The following is a 22,593-nucleotide window of genomic DNA, read 5'->3' as shown; positions in this document are numbered from 1 at the left end:
CTTTCCCTTAACCTTCGGTTGTAAGGGCCAAGGGGACGGGGTACAAAAATAGAATTGGGCCTTAATCTGGGGTCGCCACAGCAGAATGAACCGCCAACTTATCCAGCATATGCTTTACGCAGCGGATGCGCTTCCAGCTGCAACCTATCACTTGGAAACACCCAATCACACTCACTCACACACTACGGACAATTTACCTTACCCGTGTCACCAGTACCACATGTCTTTGGACCCTTGAGGGAAACCAGAGCACCTGGAGGAAACACATGCCAACATGAGAAGAACATGCAAACTCCACACAGAAACGCCAACTGACCCAGCCAGGACTTGAACCAGCGACCTTCTTGCTGTGAGGCAATCGTGCTACCCACGGCGCCACCATGACTCCCCAGATTAATATTAAATTACAATTTTCAGTTTCAACCATGCCAAGTTATTACATTTAGCTGTAACAAATTACAGTAATTGTTAAAGCAAAACTATACTTTGATCTTAGGATAAAAAAGTATAAATATTAATTCATTTTCCTTCAGCTTAGTCTCTATTTCAGAGGTCTTCACAGTGAAATGAACCGCCAACTATTCCTGCATATGTTTTATGCAGCGGATGCCCTTCCAGCCAAAACCCAGTGCTAAGAAACACCAATACACTCTCACATTCACACACACACACACTTATACACTATGGCCAATTTAGTTAATCAAGTCCCCTATAGCGCATGTGTTTGGACTGTGGGGGAAACCGGAGCACCAGGAGGAAACGCACACCAACATGGGGAGAACATGCAAACTCCAGACAGAAATGACCACTGGCCCAGCCGAGGCTCGAACCAGTGACCTTCTGCTGCTGTGAGGCGACAGTGATCTCTAGACTAGAGATTTCATTTAAACTAAACAAGGTCATATTTCTTGGTCATAAACAAGGTTTTATAATTTCTTTACGTTTTGGACAGTGGTATTTCTGATGTTTGCATGCGGGTACAGTAGAGCAGGCCGAGTACAGTTGCAACACTATTAATATTTAACTCTGCATACATATTCAAACATATTCGCATTAGCGCGCTCGCTGAGCATGGAAAATTTCAAGAGCAAAGACCATCTTTCTGCAAACAAGGAATTATTACATGTTACTGTCACTTCATTTTAAATATGCTGTGTGTAGGTTTTTGACTCTTCTAAAGCATAAAAACACCATCATATGTTTGCAGATATTCAGAAACATGCTCAGTGAACATGCTTGTTTATCTGTAAAACAGTGCTGAAGTCAGATATTCTGCTTTGAACGTGTGTTTTCCGTGCCGGATCAGCTGTCTTTGTTTTGGTCATTTTAACCCGCACACTGCCAGTTTAGCCAATTATATTTCAGCACCCCGGGTTTCCTTGGTGGAAAACAGAGTAATTCATTTATTCATTCAGAAAGGCTCTGAAAGCATGCATCCGTGACCGAAATGCGACCTCTGGTGGACAGTAGCAGACTCCAAAATGAGACGCAGATTCAGAGTTCCACATGAGGTTATTAATTAGCAAATAATATAAATATCATGAGCGTAAACATTAGTTGAGCAGGTTACATTGTTACCCCGTGTCCTAACAACACGCTATGTATCGAGATTTGAAGTGATGAGTAATTTGGCTGTTTGCACCAGACGAAACACGATTTTCAGAAGCACAGAATAGTGCACTCACTCGTGAAATGGTAAGGTTTATAATCTAATTAATACATATTAAACCTCTTTAACATTATTAAATGTACATGTTGAATGATTGATAATTGACAGAGTCAACCCAGGCTCATTCTGAAAACGTAGTCCCGTGGACATTTCTGGAGACCGCGAAATACGGAAGGTTCGTATTTTTGCAGTTTTTGTTTTCGCGAATCCACGAGAGGCTGCTGCGTGTGCTTTTTTGTATCTCAAATTTCTCTCGCCAGTGCCGTTCACGTTCGCTGTTCTCGCATAAACCCACTAGAAGCCGCTGTCGACCGAGCGTCTGTCTGACTGGCTGACCAATCAACTGACCCACCCTCTTCCTTCCTTAAACCCAACCAATTTTATCGACTGACTCGCCCACCCACTTGCTTCCCTAAAACCCAACCAACGACTTACAAAAGCCGTTCAGAAAAAGAAAAGCCCTCGTCTATTTTTTACCACGTTTTCGGATTTTACCACATTCTCACCCTGTTGTTCACACATTCGTTTATTTTTTGGATTCTGTTTTTGTATTACCTGATTTCTGGAACCGCTCTTCCCCGGACTCGAACCCCATCATCGTCGTCATGGCCATCTCCTCTCTGCGTCTCAAGTCTGCCGATGTACACGACGAGCTAACTGGACAAACTGGTTGTGGCGCAAAAGCTCTCCACACGGGGTTAGCAGTCAGCCGGTGAGCGTGAAAAGGAACGACGTCAAACCGCCCCGTAGCGTTCGTTTAAAAAAAATTAAATACAGCCATACATACCCCCGGCTACATAATTCACGGTCTCCAGAAACGTCCGCGGGACTACGTTTTCAGAATGAGCCTGTGTTGGTCTCAGTTCTAAAGTTCAATTTCAGATGGTTTATTTTATTTTCCAGATCTGAGCTGAACTATCTGCTGCTGCTTTCAGTATATGGCAATAAATATCATGTAAAATGCCATTCAAACTCACATTATTAGCATTTCACACTGAATAAAGCACATGAGGTGGTTCAGTGGTTAGCACTGTGGCCTTACAGCAAGAAGGTCGCTGGTTCGAGCCTCAGCTGGGTCAGTTGGCATTTCTGTGTGGAGTTTGCATGTTCTCCCCGTGTTGGTGTGGGTTTCCTCCGGGTGCTCCGGTTTCCCCCACAGTCCAAACACATGTTCTATAGGGGAATTGATCTGTAGTGTATGAGTGTGTGTGTGCATGTGAGAGTGTATGGGTGTTTCCCAGTACTGAGTTGCAGCTGGAAGGGCATCCGCTGCGTAAAACATATGCTGGAATAGTTAGCGGTTCATTCTGCTGTGGCGACCTTTGAAACAAAGACTATACCGAAGGAAAATGAATAATTGAATGTCAGCTCCACTTACATCAGTCAAACTGGTGAGATGCCGTGTGTTTATGCTAATGATGCCACACACCCTTAATTTCCGGTTTGTTTTTTTTCTAGAAAACAGGGAAACAGCAGCGAGGCTTTAATATGTTGTGTGTGTTATTTGACTGTACACAGCAGCAATAACAGAAGCCTAAAATGTTTTCAGCCTACTAAAACAGCGCTCGTCAAACTACACCTTTGTTTGTTGTAAACACTCGCCCTCTAGTGGTGAAAATCTTCAAATCAATGCCAACTAGCAGCTAAAATCAGTCTAGGTTGGCAATCAGTTGTTTATGTTTTGACTTGTCCATTATCTTGACGACTGTTGTTTATTTTCGCTTCACAGCTTTCAGTGATTTCACAATGACAGACGCTGTGATGGGCACAAAGGGTGTCCATGTGCAGTCTGGCCCGTGTCTCGGTGCTGAGCTGACAGATGAAGAGAAGGAGATTATTAACAATGTTATTGCCCGCGCCGAAAAAATGGAGGCCATGGAGCAGGAGAGGATTGGGTAAGAAGAGCTTATTATTGATTTGTATTGATTGTCAATATGTACAGTAATGACTCGTGCATTAAAAGGTTCGTTTTCAGTTTTAACAGATCCTGCTTTTCAGTTTACTTTAGTAATGTTACTGTTTGAGCATGAAAATGATCTGCAGAGTAACACAACACAAAGTCACTCCAGAGTATTTCTCTATATCAGTAACACGGTTTATGAATGAACTCAAGTACACCACCTGACGCAAGTCTTGTCGTTGATCTCAGTTGTAAGAGCAATAAATAATAACTTGACTTTTTGAACTGCATCTCAATCATCACAAATACTGCAGAACCTACTGGAAGCCGCATGGAGCCAAGATTCTCATATAAATATGTCAAGTTTGGTGTAGGAAAAATCATGGTTTGGGGTTACATTCAGTATGGGGGTGTGTGAGAGATCTGCAGAGTTGATGATCAACATCAACAGCCTGAGGTATCAAGACATTTGTGCTGCCCATTACATTACAAACCACAGAAGAGGGCAAATTCTCTAGCAGGATAGCGCTCCTTCTCATACTTCAGCCTCCACATCAAAACTCCTGAAAGCAAAGAAGGTCGAGCTGCTCCAGGATTGGCCAGCCCAGTCACCAGACATAAACATTATTGAGCATGTCTAGGGTAAGATTAAAGAGGAGGCTTTGAAGATGAATCCAAAGACTCTTGATGAACTCTGGGAGTCCTGCAAGAAGGCTTTCTTTGCCATTCCAGATGACTTTATTAATCAGTGATTTGAGTCATTGCAGAGATGTATGGATGCAGTCCTCCAAGCTCATGATGGAGTCAGACACAATATTCATTCTGTTTCCACTGCAGCATCACTTTATATTCTATACTGGACATTATTTCTGTTAAATAACAAGACTTTTGTCTGAGCAGAGAGTCAGAGTCAGACCTTACTATCCTAATGAAATCATTCAAAATCAAGGCATGATCATATTTTATTTTAATAAAAACAGCATAATCTAGAGGCCTTTACCTTTCATATAAGCCACTTCTGATACCACATGATCAACTAGAAGTCAAGTTATTATTTGCTGTTTCTAAAAGTTGGATAGGCCACAAGACTTTTGTCAGGTAGTGCATGTCACAATATCTCTATCTTAAATAATTTCTTAAAGGGGCGGGGCCTGACTGAGATGAATTGGCAGTGCAGGTGGTCATTAGTATTTTTCCACAGATCTAATACACTTATACACATGACTTCTTCCACAAATGTTTAATAATCAATTCAATAAATCAGCATTAATCGATCAACTTGTGTGTTTTGACGTAATCTTCTGTGCAATTGCCAGAAAACTTATTTAATACTTATAAACACATCAAATACAAGTATTAACCTTAATAACACGTCAACAGATGGCCGTCTTTCTCTTCAGCTATTATGTCTGTCACTTAGAAAATGATATATCAGGAGTTTAAACTGACAAGGCTTTCCAACTCAAGCTGATGTTTTGTTTTTTTGGGAGTAACCAAAGCACAAGTTGTAAAGACTCCACCCACTTGTGGAAAGTGGGCGGGAAGCTGCAGCTCATTTGCATTTAAGGAAACACACAAACAGCATGTTTTTGCTTTATCGCAAAATTTAGAGCATGTTATATTAGACGATCTGTAAGGTATTTTGAGCTGAAACTTCACAGATGTATCTTGGGGATCCCTTCATCAACAGTTTCATCAAGCGTGGTCTGCCTTTGGCAATGTGACATTTGACTAAAAAAACTACGGAGATTACTTTTTGCACCACCACAATTTTTAGCACTCCTTATTATGGGCAAAACAGTCTGTGAAAACAAAATATTAGAAAATAATTCAAAACAGTGCACAAAAACATGTTTTTAGTCAAGTTTGGATTTATTTTGTGAGTATTATGAAAGATTTGGATGTTGAGAAAAATCCCAAATATGCAGCATATTTGGCTTCTGTTCACTAAGAGCGTGAATAATAGTAGAGGGCACGGTTGCTCAGTAGCAGCTGACATGTCAATACTTGACCCAGACTGGTTTTAATTATAGGCGCCTGGTGAATCGTCTGGATAACATGAAAAAGACAGTTTGTGGCGATGGAGTGTCACGCTGCCTTTTATGTGGAGAGCAGCTGGGCGGTGCAGGTGACAGAGCAGTGGTTTGTGAAGACTGTAAAAAGGTGAGAAACTAACAATAAGAATTCAGTCAAAAATTAATATCTCAAATTTGCACAAATGAACTGAAGAAACATTAAATCAAAAATCATAACATTTAAATAAAATAATCTATTATGTTATTTTTAAACAGCAGATGGCGCTCTAGGCTAGCGTTTAACAGCAGATGACGCTCTAGGCTAGCGTTTAACAGCAGATGACGCTCTAGGCTAGCGTTTAACAGCAGATGACGCTCTAGGCTAGCGTTTAACAGCAGATGACGCTCTAGGCTAGCGTTTAACAGCAGATGATGCTCTAGGTTAGTGTCTAAAAGCAGACGGTGCTCTAGGCTAGTTTTTAAATGCAGAAGGTGCTCTAGGCTAGTGTTTAACAGCAGATGGCGCTCTAGGCTAGTGTTTAACAGCAGATGGCGCTCTAGGCTAGTGTTTAACAGCAGATGGCACTCTAGGCTAGTATTTAACAGCAGATGGCGCTCTAGGCTAGTGCTTAACAGCAGACGACGCTCTAGGATAGCGTTTAACAACAGATGGCGCTCTAGGCTAGTGTTTAACAGCAAATGGTGCTTTAGGCTAGTGTTTGACAGCAGATGGCACTCTAGGCTAGTGCTTAACAGCAGACGGCGCTCTAGACTAGTGGTTAACAGCAGATGGTGCTCTAGGCCAGCGTTTAACAGCAGATGGTGCTCTAGGCTAGTGTTAAACAGCAGATGGCGCTCTAGACTAGTGGTTAACAGCAGATGGCGCTCTAGGCCAGCATTTAACAGCAGATGGTGTTCTAGGCTATTTGTTAAACAGCAGATGTCACTCTAGGCTAGTTTTTAACAGCAGATGGCGCTCTAGACCAGTGTTTAACAGCAGATGGTGCTCTAGGCTAGTGTTTAACAGCAGATGGCGCTCTAGGCTAGTTTTTAACAGCAGATGGCGCTCTAGGCTAGTGTTTAACAGCAGAGGGCGCTCTAGACTAGATTTTAAAAGCAGAGGGTGCTCTAGACTAGTGTTTTACAGCAGACGGCGCTCTAGGCTAGTATTTAACACCAACAGCAGACAGTGCTCTAGGTTAGTGTTTAACAGCAGACGGCGCTCTAGGCCAGCGTTTAACAGCAAATGGCACTCTAGGCTAGCGTTTAACAGCAGATGGCGCTCTAACCTAGTGTTTAACAGCAGAGGGTGCACTAGGCTACTCTTAACAGCAAATAGCGCTCTAGGCTAGTTTTTAACTAATATGAACAATTTTAAAATAATATTCAAAAATGCTATTTAACATGAACGAACAAACATTATACACACAAATACATTTTTGCAAGTTAAATGAAGCTGAATTAGTCTACAATCTCATGTTGCCAGTTTTCACAATGCCGGTTGTTTTGGTGCATGTAAGAAAGGCAAAATCATGAATAAATAACTCAGCAATATGAAATAAGCAGATTATGCATAGTTAGTACTGCAGATATTTCACATCTCCTAATTAAAACACAGTTTACTCACAGTATTCATTACGCTGTTGGGTTTTAATGAACTGAGTGTGACTTTTTATTAAACTACATGGTGTTATTCCCTTCAGAACATGTGCACCAAGTGTGGCGTGCAGACGAACACTCGGCCGCGGTCTGTGTGGCTCTGCAAGATCTGCAGTGAACAGAGAGAGGTGGGGGAATCACAAGTATCATGAGGAAGCTATCTGAAGCGTATCTGTCTGTAAATGTTGCTTGCATATTTTTATCATTAAAGGTATGGAAACGATCTGGAGCCTGGTTCTTCAAAGGTCTCCCGAAGCAGTTTTTACCCTCACCAATGCCCATCTCCAAACCTAAAGACCGCAGTCCTCATCAAACCCCTGCGGCTCCTCCAGTGACTATGCAAACTCAAGCACCGGTCACAGGTGATTTACCACAATCTTTAACAAATAATACTGTGCATACACTGTGTGTTATTGCAGTGGTGGGTTGAGATGAAGTTAGTGGTGTTTCGTTGTTAACTTGATCAGTTAACCTGTTAAATTGGTTCACAATTTGCACTAAACAATTCATTTGTGGATTTAACTGAGGTCTATTCACTCACTGATTCAAGTGGTCTGATCAGAGTGAGTCTCCAGTAAATGATTCACTAATTCAAATGAACCATTCAGAGTGAGTTTCCAGTAAATGATTCACTAATTCAAATGAACCATTCAGAGTGAGTTTTCATTAAATGATTCACTTATTCAAATGAACCATTCAGAGTGAGTTTCCATTAAATGATTCACTTATTCAACTGAACCATTCAGAGTGAGTTTCCAGTAAATGATTAACTGATTTAAATTATCCATTCAGAGTGAGTTTCCAGTAAACAACTCATTGATTCAAATGATCCATTCAGAGTGAGTCTTTTGTAAATGATTAATTAATTCAAATGGTCTATTCAGAGTGATTCTCTGGTAAACATGCACTGATTCAAATGATCTGTTCAGAGTGAGTTTCCAGTAAAACAACTCACTGATTCAAATGATCCATTCAGAGTGAGACTCAAGTAAACAACTCACTGATTGAAACAATCCATTCAGAGTGAGTCTCCAGTAAACAATTCACTGATTCACATGAACTATTTAGAGTGAATTTCCTGTAAACAATTTACTGATTCAAATGATCCATTCAGAGTGAGTCTCCGATAAACAACGCACTGATTCAAATGATCCATATAGAGTGAGTGTCCAGTAAATGATTAATTGATTCAAAGGATCTATTCAGAGTAAGTCTCCGGTAAACAACGCACTGATTCAAATGATCCATTCAAAGTGAGTTTCCGGTAAACAATATAAATGAACTATTTAAAGTGAGTTTCGAGTAAACAACTCACTGATTCAAGTGATCAGTTCAGAGTTAGTTTTCAGTAAACAATTCACAGATTCAAATGATCCTTTCAGAGTGAGTCTTCAGTAAACAATTCACTGATTCAAATGATTTATTCAGAATGAGTTTCCAGTAAACAATTCACTGATTCAAATGATTTATTCAGAGTGAGTCTCCAGTAAACAATTCACTGATTCAAATGAACTATTTAGAGTGAGTTTACTGTAAACAACTCACTGATTCAAATGATTCATTCAGAGTGAGTTTCCTGTAAACAACTCACTGATTTAAATGATTCATTGAGAGTGAGTTTCCTGTAAATAACTCACTGATTCAAATGATTCATTCAGAGTGAGTTTTCTGTAAACAACTCACTGATTCAAATAATCCATTCAGAGTGAATTGTTCACTTTTTCACTATATTAAAAAAGTGAGCAGAAGTTAGATTAAATAATTAAAATATCTCCTAAATGTTGCCTGCGGTGTATGTTATATACATGAAGGTATGTGTATGTTGTAAAAGCTCCAGAAGCAGCAGTGAATCCACCGGTCAGCCCAAAACCACCCGTGGCACCCAAACCTGCTCATCTCCAAACTCAGAGTTTCTCAGAGGACGGAGATTCTGCGAGTCCCCAAAACACACCAGTGATGATGAAGAAGACTGTGATTGTCCACGCGGCCAGACCGGTCTCTTCCAGCACATTCCAGCCAGGTAAAAACAAACCCCGGTTTAAAAGGTGTGTACAATGCTGAAACCATACTCTCAATCTCCTAAAACTGCCTGAACAGCCCAAACCAAATGTCAGAAAGACAGGGTGTAACGTGAAGTGGGCGCTGACAACAGGGAGGTGCGGATCCAAACGCAGGTTTATTAAGAATAGTCAGGCAAGCAACGGTCAACACAGGGGCAAACAGATGTATACAGGCAAATCCAGAGTCGTGGTCAAATATCAGGCGAGAGGTCAGAAGGCAGGCAGCAGACAACGTAAATAAACAAAACAAGGCACAGGGTCAAGCAAAATGCACCGTAATGTTCACAAAACTGTTTACAAGACTCAGCAACTTCTGTGTGTTTACAGTCCATGTAATCTGTTCATATTAAGGGGCTTCAGCTGTGAGTATTTGCAATCAGACAAGATCTAGGCCAAGTGTGGGAGTGGTGCATAACTGGATCTTGTAGTTCTTTAGCTGGCAGATTTGTAGTTCTAGCCTATGCAGATCGCTGGAGATCGTGACACAGGGGCTGTATGCAAAATCACCAACATTCTCAGAAATAAAGGTACATGACCACTGTTATACAACGACTTGTAAATTGATATTCAGGCTAAAACCATTTTAATATGTAATTATTTTAGCATACACTCTCAGAAATAAAGGTACAGGAGCTGTCACTGGGGCAGGACTTTTCAAAAGATACATATTTGTACCTAAAGAGTCCTCAGTGCTACCTCTAAGGTGCATTTTAGTGTCCAAATGTACCTAAAAAGTACCTTTGAGGTACCACTGTGGACTCTTTAGGTACAAATACGTATCTTTCGTATCGAGTGTATGCTAAAATAATTATATAATATTAAAATGGTTTAAGCCTGAATATCAATTTGCAAGTCATTGTATAACAGTGGTTTGTTCTGGAGACAATCGAAAACTAATATAGCTTAAGGGGGTTAATAATATTGACCTTAAAATGGGTTTAAAAAAATTGAAAACTGCTTTTATTTCTAGCCGAAATAAAACAAATAAGACTTTCTTAAGCAGAAAAAATATTATAGGAAATATATATATATAGGAAAAAAAATATAGGAAAAAGAAAATCAATTCACAGGAGGGCGAATAATTATGACTTCAACTGTATTAAAGGGCACCTATGATGAAAATCATCTTGTGTAAGCTGTTTGGACAGAACTGTGTGCAGGTATAGTGTGTTTACAGTCATATTAGGGTGATAGAAAGACAATAGCCCCTTTCACACATACAGACCTTTCCGGAAAATTGCCGGTAATTTTCCGGAAAGGTCTGTATGTGTGAACAGGCCCTTTTTGAAAATACCGGTAAATTAGTTCCAGCAATTTTCCAGAAAGAGAAGTTGTAACATTACCGGTAATTTGCCGGAATGCTGCGCTGTGTGAACGCAGAAGGAAGATTGCTGGAAAGAGCGCGTGCACGTCTAGAACGTGCTGATGTGAGACGTCTGATTTAGCCAATCAGAACACTCAGACGCATTCACGACCGCGTGGTTTATGGAAATAAAAGCCTTCGAATATTTTCCCAGACACATTTAACTGCTAGAAGTTAGCCAGATAGCGTTTATATGTTCATCTTAATGCCAACAGTGTAAATAATTATCGATAAGATGCTTATGATAAGCCGTTGTTTGTTTACCTTCAAGCTCTGCTTCCTTCAGCTGCTTGATGAGTCGCGTGTGCCCGTGAAGCAGCCGGTGAGCGCCAGCACACACACATATCATCTACATCTCGACATGCGAAAGTGTTGCTCTATATGTTTTCATCGAAGTTGTTCACTGTACTGATCCATCCACAGAGTTTGTAATGTAGTCAAATGTTTACAAATACAGGCCCAGCCGTTTACAGCTCATTTCTGGTTGACGTCAGAATTTACCGGTATATTGGAATAGATGTGTGAATGGTCTTTTCCGGAAAAAGTCCATAACGTCCTCGCCTGTGTGAACAGCGCTTTTTTTAATGTACCGGTAAAGTCGTGCCGTAAATTTTCCAGATATTTACCGGTATCACTGTGTGAAAGGGACTAATAAATGTTTTTCCTGACGTTAAAATAGGATCCAAATCCCTCCCATTTTGAGGCCGACCACAACATGACATAGGAGTGCAGTTTCCCCGCCCACCCAATTGATTGACAGCCACGTATTAACATGTCTCCGTAGTAACATGTATAATCATATTAACAAGACAGGAAGTGCACAAAGCAACCAGGATTAAAAGATCTGTTGAACTCTCGGTGATCATCAATCATCATCAAACATGATCAAGAATGAGTTTCACAAGTTTAAAGCATTTCTAAAACAGAGCATGTTTGTAATAAAGTGAGTTAAAGACGGTAAAATCATCACCACAGCCGCATAGTGTCAGTACAATTATAAAAGATGCTTCAATCCTGGTTTGTGGACGTTAAATCAGGTTTATTTTGTACATTAACATAATGGATATGTGTGTCTGTGTGTGTGCATGAACTTTGGAACGACATCGTGTGCTTTAATTAACTCCACAGCAAATACATCAAATAATCATTGGGAAAGCTCTTACTGTAGTATTTTTCGCCAACGTTACGTAAGATCTGCTTCCTTCAGGTCATTCTGTTATCTGACGCAGCTGAGGCGGAGACTGAGGCACACTCACAGACATGTGGGAACGGTGGGCGGGGAGAACTAGCATTAAAGGCACAGGGCACAAAAACAGCTACATGGTTGATCAGAGCAGAAAACCCAATATTCTGAATGGTCTAATCAATAATCTGATGGGTGTTTGGAGCTGAAACTTTACAGACACATTCTGGAGACTTGTATTAAATCTGGAAAACGGGGTAAAATAGGTGCCCTTTAAAGTATATTAGTATTTTGCACCCTAATAATTAGCTGTAAGTGTTGAAAGTGTGTGTGTTGTGCAGCAGCTGCTCTGGAGTCAGAGAGAGGAGTGTATCCGCCGCTCAGCAGTGGATCTGCAGACAGAGAAGAGCTCAAGTCTGTCAGTCCTCGGGTCGCTCAGCATCAGAACGCGCCGTCAGTGGACGACGATGAGGAAGCAAACAGCTACGACTCCGATGAAGCCAGTAAGCAGATTTACACTGACAACTACTGCAACACTGACTGTCTAGATAAGGGAGGTTAATCTGGGGGTCAGCAAAGATTTATGAGAGGTTGGCATTTCTGTATGGAGTCTGCATGTTCTCTCAGTGTTGGTGTGGGTTTCCTCCGGGTGCTCCGGTTTCACCCACAGTCCAAACACATGCACTATAGGGGAATTGATGAACTGAATTGACTGTAGTGTATGAGTGTGTGTGTGTGAATGAGTGTGTATGGGTGTTTGTCAGTACTGGGTTGCAGCTGGAATGGCATCAGCTGCGTAAAACATATAGTTGGCGGTTCATTCCGCCGTGTATATTTATGTAAACTAAATAAATATTTTTGCATTCTTTTATTTTTACTTAATTTTTAATACATTTATTCATACTTAAGCATGTTTCACACTGCAAGTGTAAGCAGCGCGTGAGCAGAGCTTGAGCAGCGTGTTTTTTCGGCATCCATGTTAACAGATTAGAGCTTTCATACTGAAAGGCGTGAAGGCGTGAGCATCGCTGAAGCAGCAGTGCTGCGATAGTTTCAGCGCTGGGTCTATTTTTGCCGCTCTGCTCACGCTGCTCAAGTGACAGTGCATTAATAATTGACCAAAACACATTGAATAACAGTAAAATTTAGCTATTTTACCCAATAAATGCATCAATAATATCCACTGACTTACATATAGTCAATCAAATGAACTTAAACGATTAAAAATGGCAACAAATAATTATTACGGCCCGAACTACAAAACCAAATGTAAAACAATTTTAGCATCAGTTTTGCTTAAGTTGCTCACTAGTGTTGCAGGAGAGGGGAAATAGAAGTGGCCGCTTTAAGACTGCTATTCACGGATGATGTGAGCTCGCCGTGTGCTGTACAGCTGAAGCAGAGGAAGACAGCTTTATTCGGCTTTGTTTTATGTTCACTCAAGTTATTCCACCCGGGAGCTGTTTGCACTGTGAAACTGACAACACGAAAATAAGTAACAGAAGGGCATGCATTGATTACTTTTGTCCGTCTCATCCTTTGCACAAGCTGTTACTCTGCCGCTGGACATCACCGAAGCGGAGAAAGTAACACTGTACAAATATCATTATAACTATATTGTATAAATATTATTAGAACTAGGCCTACAACATCCTGACAATCAAAAACGAAATGACTTGATATCACAGGCGATTGTCTTCTGAGTGCACCAGACATGTATGACACTCTTCATAGAGCATGAGAAGCACTCAGTACTGTATGATATATATCTAAAATAAAGACTTGCAGGTTAAGGAAACAGCATAGTAGGACGGTGCCGCGGGCCTTGGTGCAGATGAAAAGTTTTTAAGAAGTGTATTTGTATGAGATAGATTGATTTGTGCAGCAGCTTGCGATGAGCTGCGTGCTGCAGACGCAGTCGGTATGAAAAGCAAATGCCTGCATGCTGCTTCTGCTCTCCATACGTGCTGTGCATGCTCTGCTTTCGCTTGCGGTGTGAAACAAGTGTTAGACTATACATGTTGTGTTTTATAGATCTACATATATTTATTTGTGTTTTTACACACACATGCATGCACACATATGTTCTTGCATTTCTTTACATATTTAAAAATAAATATGATGGATGTTTGTTGGTTTGCTTTGTAAATTGTAGTTTTGATTTACATATATATATTTTTAATATTCATGCATTTGTTTATCTGTTCACATGTCTTTATATATGTACTGTATGTATACGTTTACATTTTGACAGCTTTAAAATCCCATGGGCCTACTTAGATGCGTGCAAATTGTATTTCTCTAAGCTGTGCTTTTATACCAGATCTTTTTGTGTCTCAAAATTCGCCATATTTACCCAGAGTTTAACTGTTGAATTTGCAAAACAGCTTCTCTCGGCACCATTAGAGGTCACTGTTGCATTAAAATGTACATTTGTAATTGTGTGTGTGTGTGTGTGTGTGTGTGTGTGTGTTTTAATCAACTAAATGCAAAAGGGAAAGGCAGCAACATGTTTTATGGCCTGAATGAAATATAAATCTGAGATGAGGTTTTTCTACTCATGCATTCAACCCTAATGAAATGCTTATGCCTAATGTAATATCTTGCATTTATTTAAGCAACTCTCGGATCGCTGGAGTTCACTTTACTGTACGACCAGGGGAACAGCAGCCTCCACTGCAACATCATTAAAGCAAAGGTATTCGTGCATATTCATATTAAAAGTCTAGTAGGCAATTCAAAAGAAATATAATACACTGTAAAATATGCAAATCATTCATGTTGTCCTAACACAAATTGATTATGTTAACTTAACAAATATAATGGGATTGGACATAAAATGATTAAGGTGTCCCTCAAAAATCCCAAGGATTGTGTTGTTTCAGCTCATTTTACATAAGCAGTCTGAACAAGCAGCAAGATTATTTTGTTTGAGTGTATGCACAATATGCTCTGGTTTCCCCCACAGTCCAAAGACATGTGGTACAGGTTAATTGGGTAAGCTAAATTGTCTGTAGTGTATGTGTGTGTGAATAAGTGTGGATGTGTTTCCCAGTGATGGGTTGCAGCTGGAAGGGCATCTGTTGCATAAAACAAATGATGGATAAGTTAGCGGTTCATTCCGCTGTGGCGACCCCAGATTAATAAAGGGACTAAGCCGAAAAGAAAATGAATGAATGAATGAATGTATGCACAATATTGCTAGACAATAATATGGTTAATTAATAATATTGTTTTTCTGGGCTCATTAATTATATTGTATTGTGATGAAGTGAACTCAATCAACAATCACAAACAGTTTAAGTGTTTATAATCATTCCGGCTCTTAAACAGACATAATTAACATAAATGTTACATTAGTAAAACTGCACTGTGCTTGACCTCTGTGATATGACAGCTTTGATTGTTTTCATTACGTTTTTTCTCATAGGGTTTAAAGCCAATGGATTCCAATGGACTGGCGGATCCATATGTTAAGCTTCATCTGCTACCGGGTGCAAGCAAGGTGAGAGCAGTATTTTACTATTTTAAAAAATAAACAATAATACATTTTATTATTTATCTGATTTGAGTTATGTGTATTATTAAACAAATTTTGTGCATTTGTAAATATAGGTGTGAATGTATTATTTTAAAAGTAATGTTATTTTTTGTACAATTTTGTATTCATTATTAAAATTATGATGAATATAATATAATATAATATAATATAAAATAATATAATATAATATAAAATAATATAATATAAAATAATATAATATATAATATAATATAATATGAAATAATATGATATAATATGATATATTATGATATAATATAATATAATATAATAATAATATGATATATTATGATATGATATAATATGATATAATATAATAGGATATGATATGATATAATATGATATAATATGATATGATATGATATGATATAATATAATATAATATAATATGATATAATATAATATAATATAATATAATATAATAATAATATGATATGATATGATATAATATAATATAATATGATATGATATAATATGATATAATATGATATGATATGATATGATATAATATAATATAATATGATATAATATAATATAATATAATATGATATAATATAATATAATATGATATAATATAAAATAATATATAATATAATATAATATAATATAATATAATACAATATAATATAATATGATATAATATAATATAATATAATATAATATAAAATAATATATAATATGAAATAATATAATATAATATAATATGAAATAATAAAAAATAATATAATATAATATATAATATAATATAAAATAATATAATATAATATAATATAATATAATATAATATAATATAATATAATATAATATAATATAATATAATATAAAAACATTGTTGGTCCATTATTATGTTAATTCACCAGTTAATGGGCTATTATAGTCAAATAAAACAAAAAACATAAAACTAAAATCCCTTTTGTTGAATTAAATAAAAGTTATCTGTAATAAAATAAATATTTAAACATGTCAACTTTATCTCAGCTAAAGTCACAAGGGACATTTTCCTCATTTCATTTGATGTACAAAAATCACAAAAAAATACATAAAGAACAAACTGCATAATGTATTAAATAATGTAATAAATAATAAATATATATTATTAATGTAATAATAGTTTTTTTTAAATAAAACTTCATTCATTCAGTGTAATAAATAATAAATATCATATCCATAATATAATGCAAGCAATACTAACAAAGAAACAAACAGCAAAAACTAAGCAAAATAAACAAATAATGACTAAACAAAGCATTTTTTCTGTTATTGCAGTCGACTAAATTACGCACCAAGACTCTACGCAACACTCGCAACCCGACCTGGAATGAGACGCTGGTTTACCACGGCCTGACAGACGAGGACATGCAGCGCAAAACCCTCAGGTGCGAGAGTTCAGATTTACATTACTTATAGCGCTCAGCACAAATGAGCACACCTCTCAGGATGCTTAACAATTAAATAGATTACAATGTTATTAATATGCATTACAATGATATAATGTGCACATGCATTAGATTAGTCAGTACCAAAGCCAAAACTGGAACTAATCAAACAAAAAAATTAAGATCGCAGTGCAAAAATGAGTACACTCAAATTAATATATTGTGGCAAAATATGAAATAAAAGTTTATTAAACTGCAAAAATCAAGAGAAACTTGAAGTATAAAAATTTAATTGAATTTTTCATTCATAGATTTCATTCATCATTGGTCTCCACAGCGGAATGAACCGCCAACTTATCCAGCATATGTTTTACACAGTGGATGCTTTTCCAGCTGCAACCCAGTACTGAGAAACATCCATACACCAGCCGATTTGAATGTTATCAATCGACTGAATGGGCGTTATCAGTGGTTATCCTCCATCCACATGGTTAATTAGCTATAGATCACATACGGCTTCGGCCAGAAGTTAACGACAATTATTTATATTATTTACAAAATTTCCTAATAATTGTACTTTATTAACGTCTACCTCTACCCCAGCCATCACAGTAATGTCAAAACAGATCAGGATCTGGAGTTTTCTCTATTAGTATAGCTGATTAACCATGTGGATGGATGATAACAGCCTTCTGAGCCTACTAGTAGGTGCAGAAGGCCCCTACTGGCCCATATCTATCAGCTGATAACCACTGATAACGCTCATTCAATCGAGTGATAACATTCAAACACTCATTTCACACACATACACTACAGCCAATTTAGTTAATCAGTTCACCTATAGCACATGTTTTTGGACTGTGGGGGAAACCGGAGCACCCGGAGGAAACCCACGCCAACATGGGGAGAACATGCAAACTCTACGCAGAAATGCCAACTGACCCAGCCGAGGCTCGAACCAGTGACATTCTTGCTGTGAGGCGACTGTGCTAACTTTTGCAATAACTAATTTGAATTTAAATGTATTATCTTTCTATTCATAATGATGTATGGTGACCAAACTCTTATTTCAATGGAAATAACAGTTTAATAAAGCTGTTTTGTATAAATGCACCCAAAAAGATTGGGTATATTCACATAAAAATGGATCAAATATTAATTTTAAAAAGGATGTGTACTTATTTAAACTAAACACTGTACTTACAATCAAAACCACTGACATGTTTTCTGAGCACTGACTTATCCCTGCTTTATTTTAATTTCGGAATCTGTTTAACCAGCCTGATCTCACAAGGAAACGTAAGTATTTTACGTTTTGACAGTTTAGTGGCTAATTCAGTTCAGTCGTACGAAATTGTATGATTTTAAAAAGGAGGCGTGGCACCTAACCCCACCACTAAACCCAACCGTCATTGGGGGATGAGCAAATCGTACTAAATTGTACAAATTAGATCATACGAATTCGTACGAATTAGCCACTAAATCAAAAAGTTACGAATTGCCGTGAGATTGTGTTGGTTTAACAGCTTTAATTAACAATAACAACAACACTGCTATTTAATAAGCTAATTGTAGAGTGCAAGTGATGTTAAAAAAATTACTGTGATACACATTATATGCTGGAATATTATATTTACATGTCTTTAAGAATCCTCTGAAATTGCATATTTTTTTCTTAGCATTTGAGCCCTCCGAATGTTTGATTTGATGTTTTACTTAAGCTATTTATATGTTGTGTGATTTGTCTGTTTAATTAGTGTTGATTGTGTTCAGCGCTTTTGGTAATGCTGTGTTGTAAAAAATGTGCTATACAAATAAACCAACTCATTTAGACGTTTCTATGCTCAAATAGATTATCTGTCTGTGATGAAGATAAGTTTGGCCACAATGAGTTCATCGGAGAGACCAGAGTTGCACTGAAAAAACTCAAGATCAATCAGAAGAAGAACTTTAATATATGTCTAGAGAGGGTTGTTCAGGTAAGTGTGTGTTTCATACACACCAATCACCATTGAATAACAATCTCTTCATTCACTGAATGCATTATTTTGAATAGACGAAACGATCATCAACTGCAGGAGGAGCACGAGGAATCACTCTCTATGAGGATGAGGTAAATATTTACACTCAGATTTATGAAGGTATACTGAAATATGTAATATTTGTATGCAGTGCAAAGCTAATACTTTACAAAAGATATACATAATTAATGTACAACAAAACACTACACTCAAAACATTATTTTTGCTGCTTGTTCGAACTACTTATTTAAAATGAGCTGAATCAACACAATTCCTGAGTTTGTTTTGGGACAACTTAATTGTTTTAAGTTCAATCCACCTAAATTTGGAAAAACATTTGACTTAATCAATTTGTGTTGGGACAACATTTGAGAAATGAGATGCGAGACGTATGAGAAAACGTGCCCCAGTAACTTATTTGATATTATCAAAAATGTACACGGTGCCCTCTAGTGGATGTGTGAAAACAAAAAACATCAAGCAGACGTACATATTTCTTCAACACAGGCTCATTGTGAAAACATAGCCCTACAGACGTTTCTGGAGACAGCGAATTACGTAGTTGGAGGCATGTATGGCTGCATTTCATTTTTTTTAAACGAACGCTACGGGGCGGTGTGACGCCGTTCCTTTTCGCGCTTACCAGCTGACCGACTGCTTACCTCTGTATGGACGGCATTCCGGCTGCATCCAGTTTGTCCTGTTAGTGTGCCATGTACGTCGGCGGATTTGAGACGCAGAGAGGAGTTGACCACTAAGACGGGGTTCGAGTCTGGTGACGAGCGGTTCCAGAAAGCAAGTAAGACAAAAACAGAATCCAAACAAAAAGTAAATGGTTGAGAATGAGGTAAAATCTGAAAACGTGGTAAAAACAAAAATCAGTCGAGGCCTTTTATTTTTTGGATTGCTTTTGAAACGTGTTGGTTGGGTTTAGGGAAATAGGTGGGTGGGTCAATGGATAAAATTGGTTGGGTTTAGGGAGGGGGGAGGGTGGGTCAGCCGATCATTCGCTCAGTCAGTCAGAAAGTCTGTCAAAAAGTGAGTCAGCAGCGACCTCTGGTGGGTTTACGCGAGAACAGCAGGCGCGAATGGCACGCGAGTGAAATTTGAGATCTCAAAAAGCGTACAAAGCAACCTCTGGTGGATTCGCGAAAATAAAAACTGCAGAAAAAACGTGCCGCTGGGATGTATTTTGCAGTCTCCAGAAACGTCTGTAGAGGTACGTTTTCAGAATGAGCCTAGGTTGTATTTCTTGGTTCTCAAAGATTTATCCCTGGGCATGTACCTCCAATGAGCCTGGTTTGGACATTTATCCACATTTGCACACACCTTGGGCATATATTGTGTAGTTCTATAGTGTACACTTCTATGTTTCTGTTTGTACAGATAGCTCTTTTATATATTTATCCTTTTCTTCTTCAGCCACATACTCTATATCGGAAGTCTTTAAATATTTACTTATATTTTCTATTGCATAACTCCTATTTCTCCATAATTTAGAATCTAATTGTTATTATTCTTATTTTTGTTATTGTGGTTATTATTTTAAGGTCACAAGTGGCTTGTAGAAATGTACACAGCACCCTCTGGTGGATTCATGAGTAACGGCACGTATGAGAAATTGTGCCACAGTAACGTATTTGAGATTGCCAAAAAGGTACACGACGCCCTCTAGTGGATTTGTGAAAACAAAAAAAAGTGTAGATAGCCCTGGGTATATATTTTGCTCTTCCCAAAAATGTAGCTCTGAGTACATACCTCCAATGAGCCTGGGTTGCATATCTGAGATTGGCAGAAATGTACACAGTGCCCCCTGGTGGATTCATGAGTAATGGCACATATGAGAAAACGTGCCCCATTAATGTATTTGAGATCGTCAAAAATTGTGAAAACAAAAACTGCAAGTATACGTGGGTACATATTTCACAGTTTCCAAAGCTCTGGGTACATTTCTCCAATGAGCCTGGGTCGGTTTCTTCAGTATGTAAATTATCATTGACCCCTATCGTTCCCCATCATCCACATTGCTCTGTGTTTCTCCAGACTGGGAAGGATGGCAGTGAACTGGAGGAGAGAGGTCGTATCCTCATATCTCTCATGTACAGCACTCAGCTCGGACGGCTGATTGTAGGGGTTGTTCGCTGTGTTCACTTAGCAGCAATGGATGCCAACGGCTACTCTGATCCCTTTGTTAAAATGTGAGTCCAACTCCATGTTAGCCTCTTAAAGCCCAAGGTGTTTTTTTACATGCATTTTTTATTTCTCTTTGCTCTTTAGGGCTTATTAAAACCTAATTATAATAAAAATCTAAGTATCATCTTTTGATATGATGTGCATTTAGAGAAAAATGAGGTCCATATATGTGAACTCGTGGTCCGAATTTACATAATACACTTTTTCCGGACTGTTTTTTTTTTTGGAAATGAGATTTTTTATTTTTTATTTAAATTTTTTATTGAAATAACATACAATACCATACAAATATATAAAATGTATACAGGTTCTTCACAATTTATAAATTAACAGGATGCATAACAGGATAAATACATTCACATTTCAAGTGAGGAAATGAAAATCTCCCACATATCTAATTCCTTGTAATCACCATTCATTTTGGCCAACATTTTCTCATATGATACATTCTCAATCATGGATTTCATCCATAATTTAAGTGTAAGGCATTGCATATCCTTCCAAAACCTCAGTATTATACGTGCTGCAGTAGTAATGCCCAAAATTATAAGGGTGAACTCATCATTTGTAACATGTGGAACCTCAGTTTTGTCACCTAATAGGCATATCCTGGGTGAGAGAGGGATATTAAATCCCAAACATCTACCTAATTGTCTTAACACAGATTCCCAAAAGGGTTGAATGTTTGTACATTGCCATAATGCATGAAAGTATGTACCAATCTCCTGTTTACATTTCCAGCATTTATTATCATCTAAGCATCCCATTCTAAAAAGTCGCACTGGAGTGTAATAGTAACTATTGGCTCGTTTCCACTGACTGGTACGGTACGGTACGGTACGGTTTGGTACGGGTCACCTTTATCAGGCTTGCCTTTCCACTAACAAGGGTACCCTTTTGGTGAGCGTGGTGTATGAAAGAAAGTTTCAGTCGACGTCATTCTCACTCGAGGAAATGTCTACAATAAAGCTGTACAGGTCACTTACATATCATATGAGAAACACCTCTCACAAAACAGACGCTTTATACACATAAATACTTGTGTAGAAATGTTTATTACTAACTTTTCAATGCACATGAATTGATTATAACTGCAGATCAATGACAGTGCGAAACAGCCTACTGTAACGTCTGTAATTATATTAAATAACTAAATAAATGAACATATATAAACACATACAGCCCCTTACAGTCTCCGATATGTTACCAACTACAGAAGAACTACACACAGCAGACATTTCGTCAGTATTTAGGTTCAAAACAACACAAAATATAGCCTACAGCCTCTCATCTGTGTCTGTAATCTTCAGCAGCACATGTAGCCTCTGTTAGAGAGTAATTCCGTCATTCCCGGTTCATATTAGTCCAGCAGGTGAAGATAATAAGTTAGTTAATCTTGGCATTTTGTTCATGTTTGCTGAATAATAATGTGCTCCTTTTTTCCGGCTTCTCCTTTGTTTCTTCACGCTTCACTCTCGCGTTTGTCAGTGTCTGACAGGATCGGGTTTCAAAAGCACGTCAATAATCAAGCGCAGGTTATTATCTTCAGCTCAAGAAGTTTGTTATTTCAGATATAATGTTAGACGAGCGCGAGC

General features: G+C 38.0%; 1 protein-coding gene across 2 annotated transcripts in view; it reads left to right on the top strand.

Moving 5' to 3' along the window:
* Positions 1-22,593, top strand: part of rph3ab (rabphilin 3A homolog (mouse), b) — a 40,255-nt gene that overhangs the window by 8,150 nt on the left and 9,512 nt on the right. The window contains exons 2-13 of one of the 2 annotated variants that reach the window (XM_056462469.1): positions 3,399-3,564; positions 5,603-5,732; positions 7,288-7,371; positions 7,455-7,605; positions 9,075-9,263; positions 12,194-12,352; positions 14,468-14,547; positions 15,280-15,354; positions 16,675-16,784; positions 18,637-18,763; positions 18,841-18,897; positions 20,849-21,003. In XM_056462469.1, coding sequence (XP_056318444.1) covers positions 3,416-3,564; positions 5,603-5,732; positions 7,288-7,371; positions 7,455-7,605; positions 9,075-9,263; positions 12,194-12,352; positions 14,468-14,547; positions 15,280-15,354; positions 16,675-16,784; positions 18,637-18,763; positions 18,841-18,897; positions 20,849-21,003 — 1,466 coding nt within the window. In that variant the 5' untranslated portion in view covers positions 3,399-3,415. Of the gene's footprint in view, positions 1-3,398; positions 3,565-5,602; positions 5,733-7,287; positions 7,372-7,454; positions 7,606-9,074; positions 9,264-12,190; positions 12,353-14,467; positions 14,548-15,279; positions 15,355-16,674; positions 16,785-18,636; positions 18,764-18,840; positions 18,898-20,848; positions 21,004-22,593 lie in introns of both variants that reach the window. The other variant, XM_056462468.1, reaches the window with a different exon arrangement.

Source organism: Danio aesculapii, chromosome 7 (assembly GCF_903798145.1).
Source record: "Danio aesculapii chromosome 7, fDanAes4.1, whole genome shotgun sequence".
Lineage (NCBI taxonomy): Eukaryota > Metazoa > Chordata > Actinopteri > Cypriniformes > Danionidae > Danio > Danio aesculapii.
This window is presented reverse-complemented; position numbering and strand designations above follow the sequence as displayed.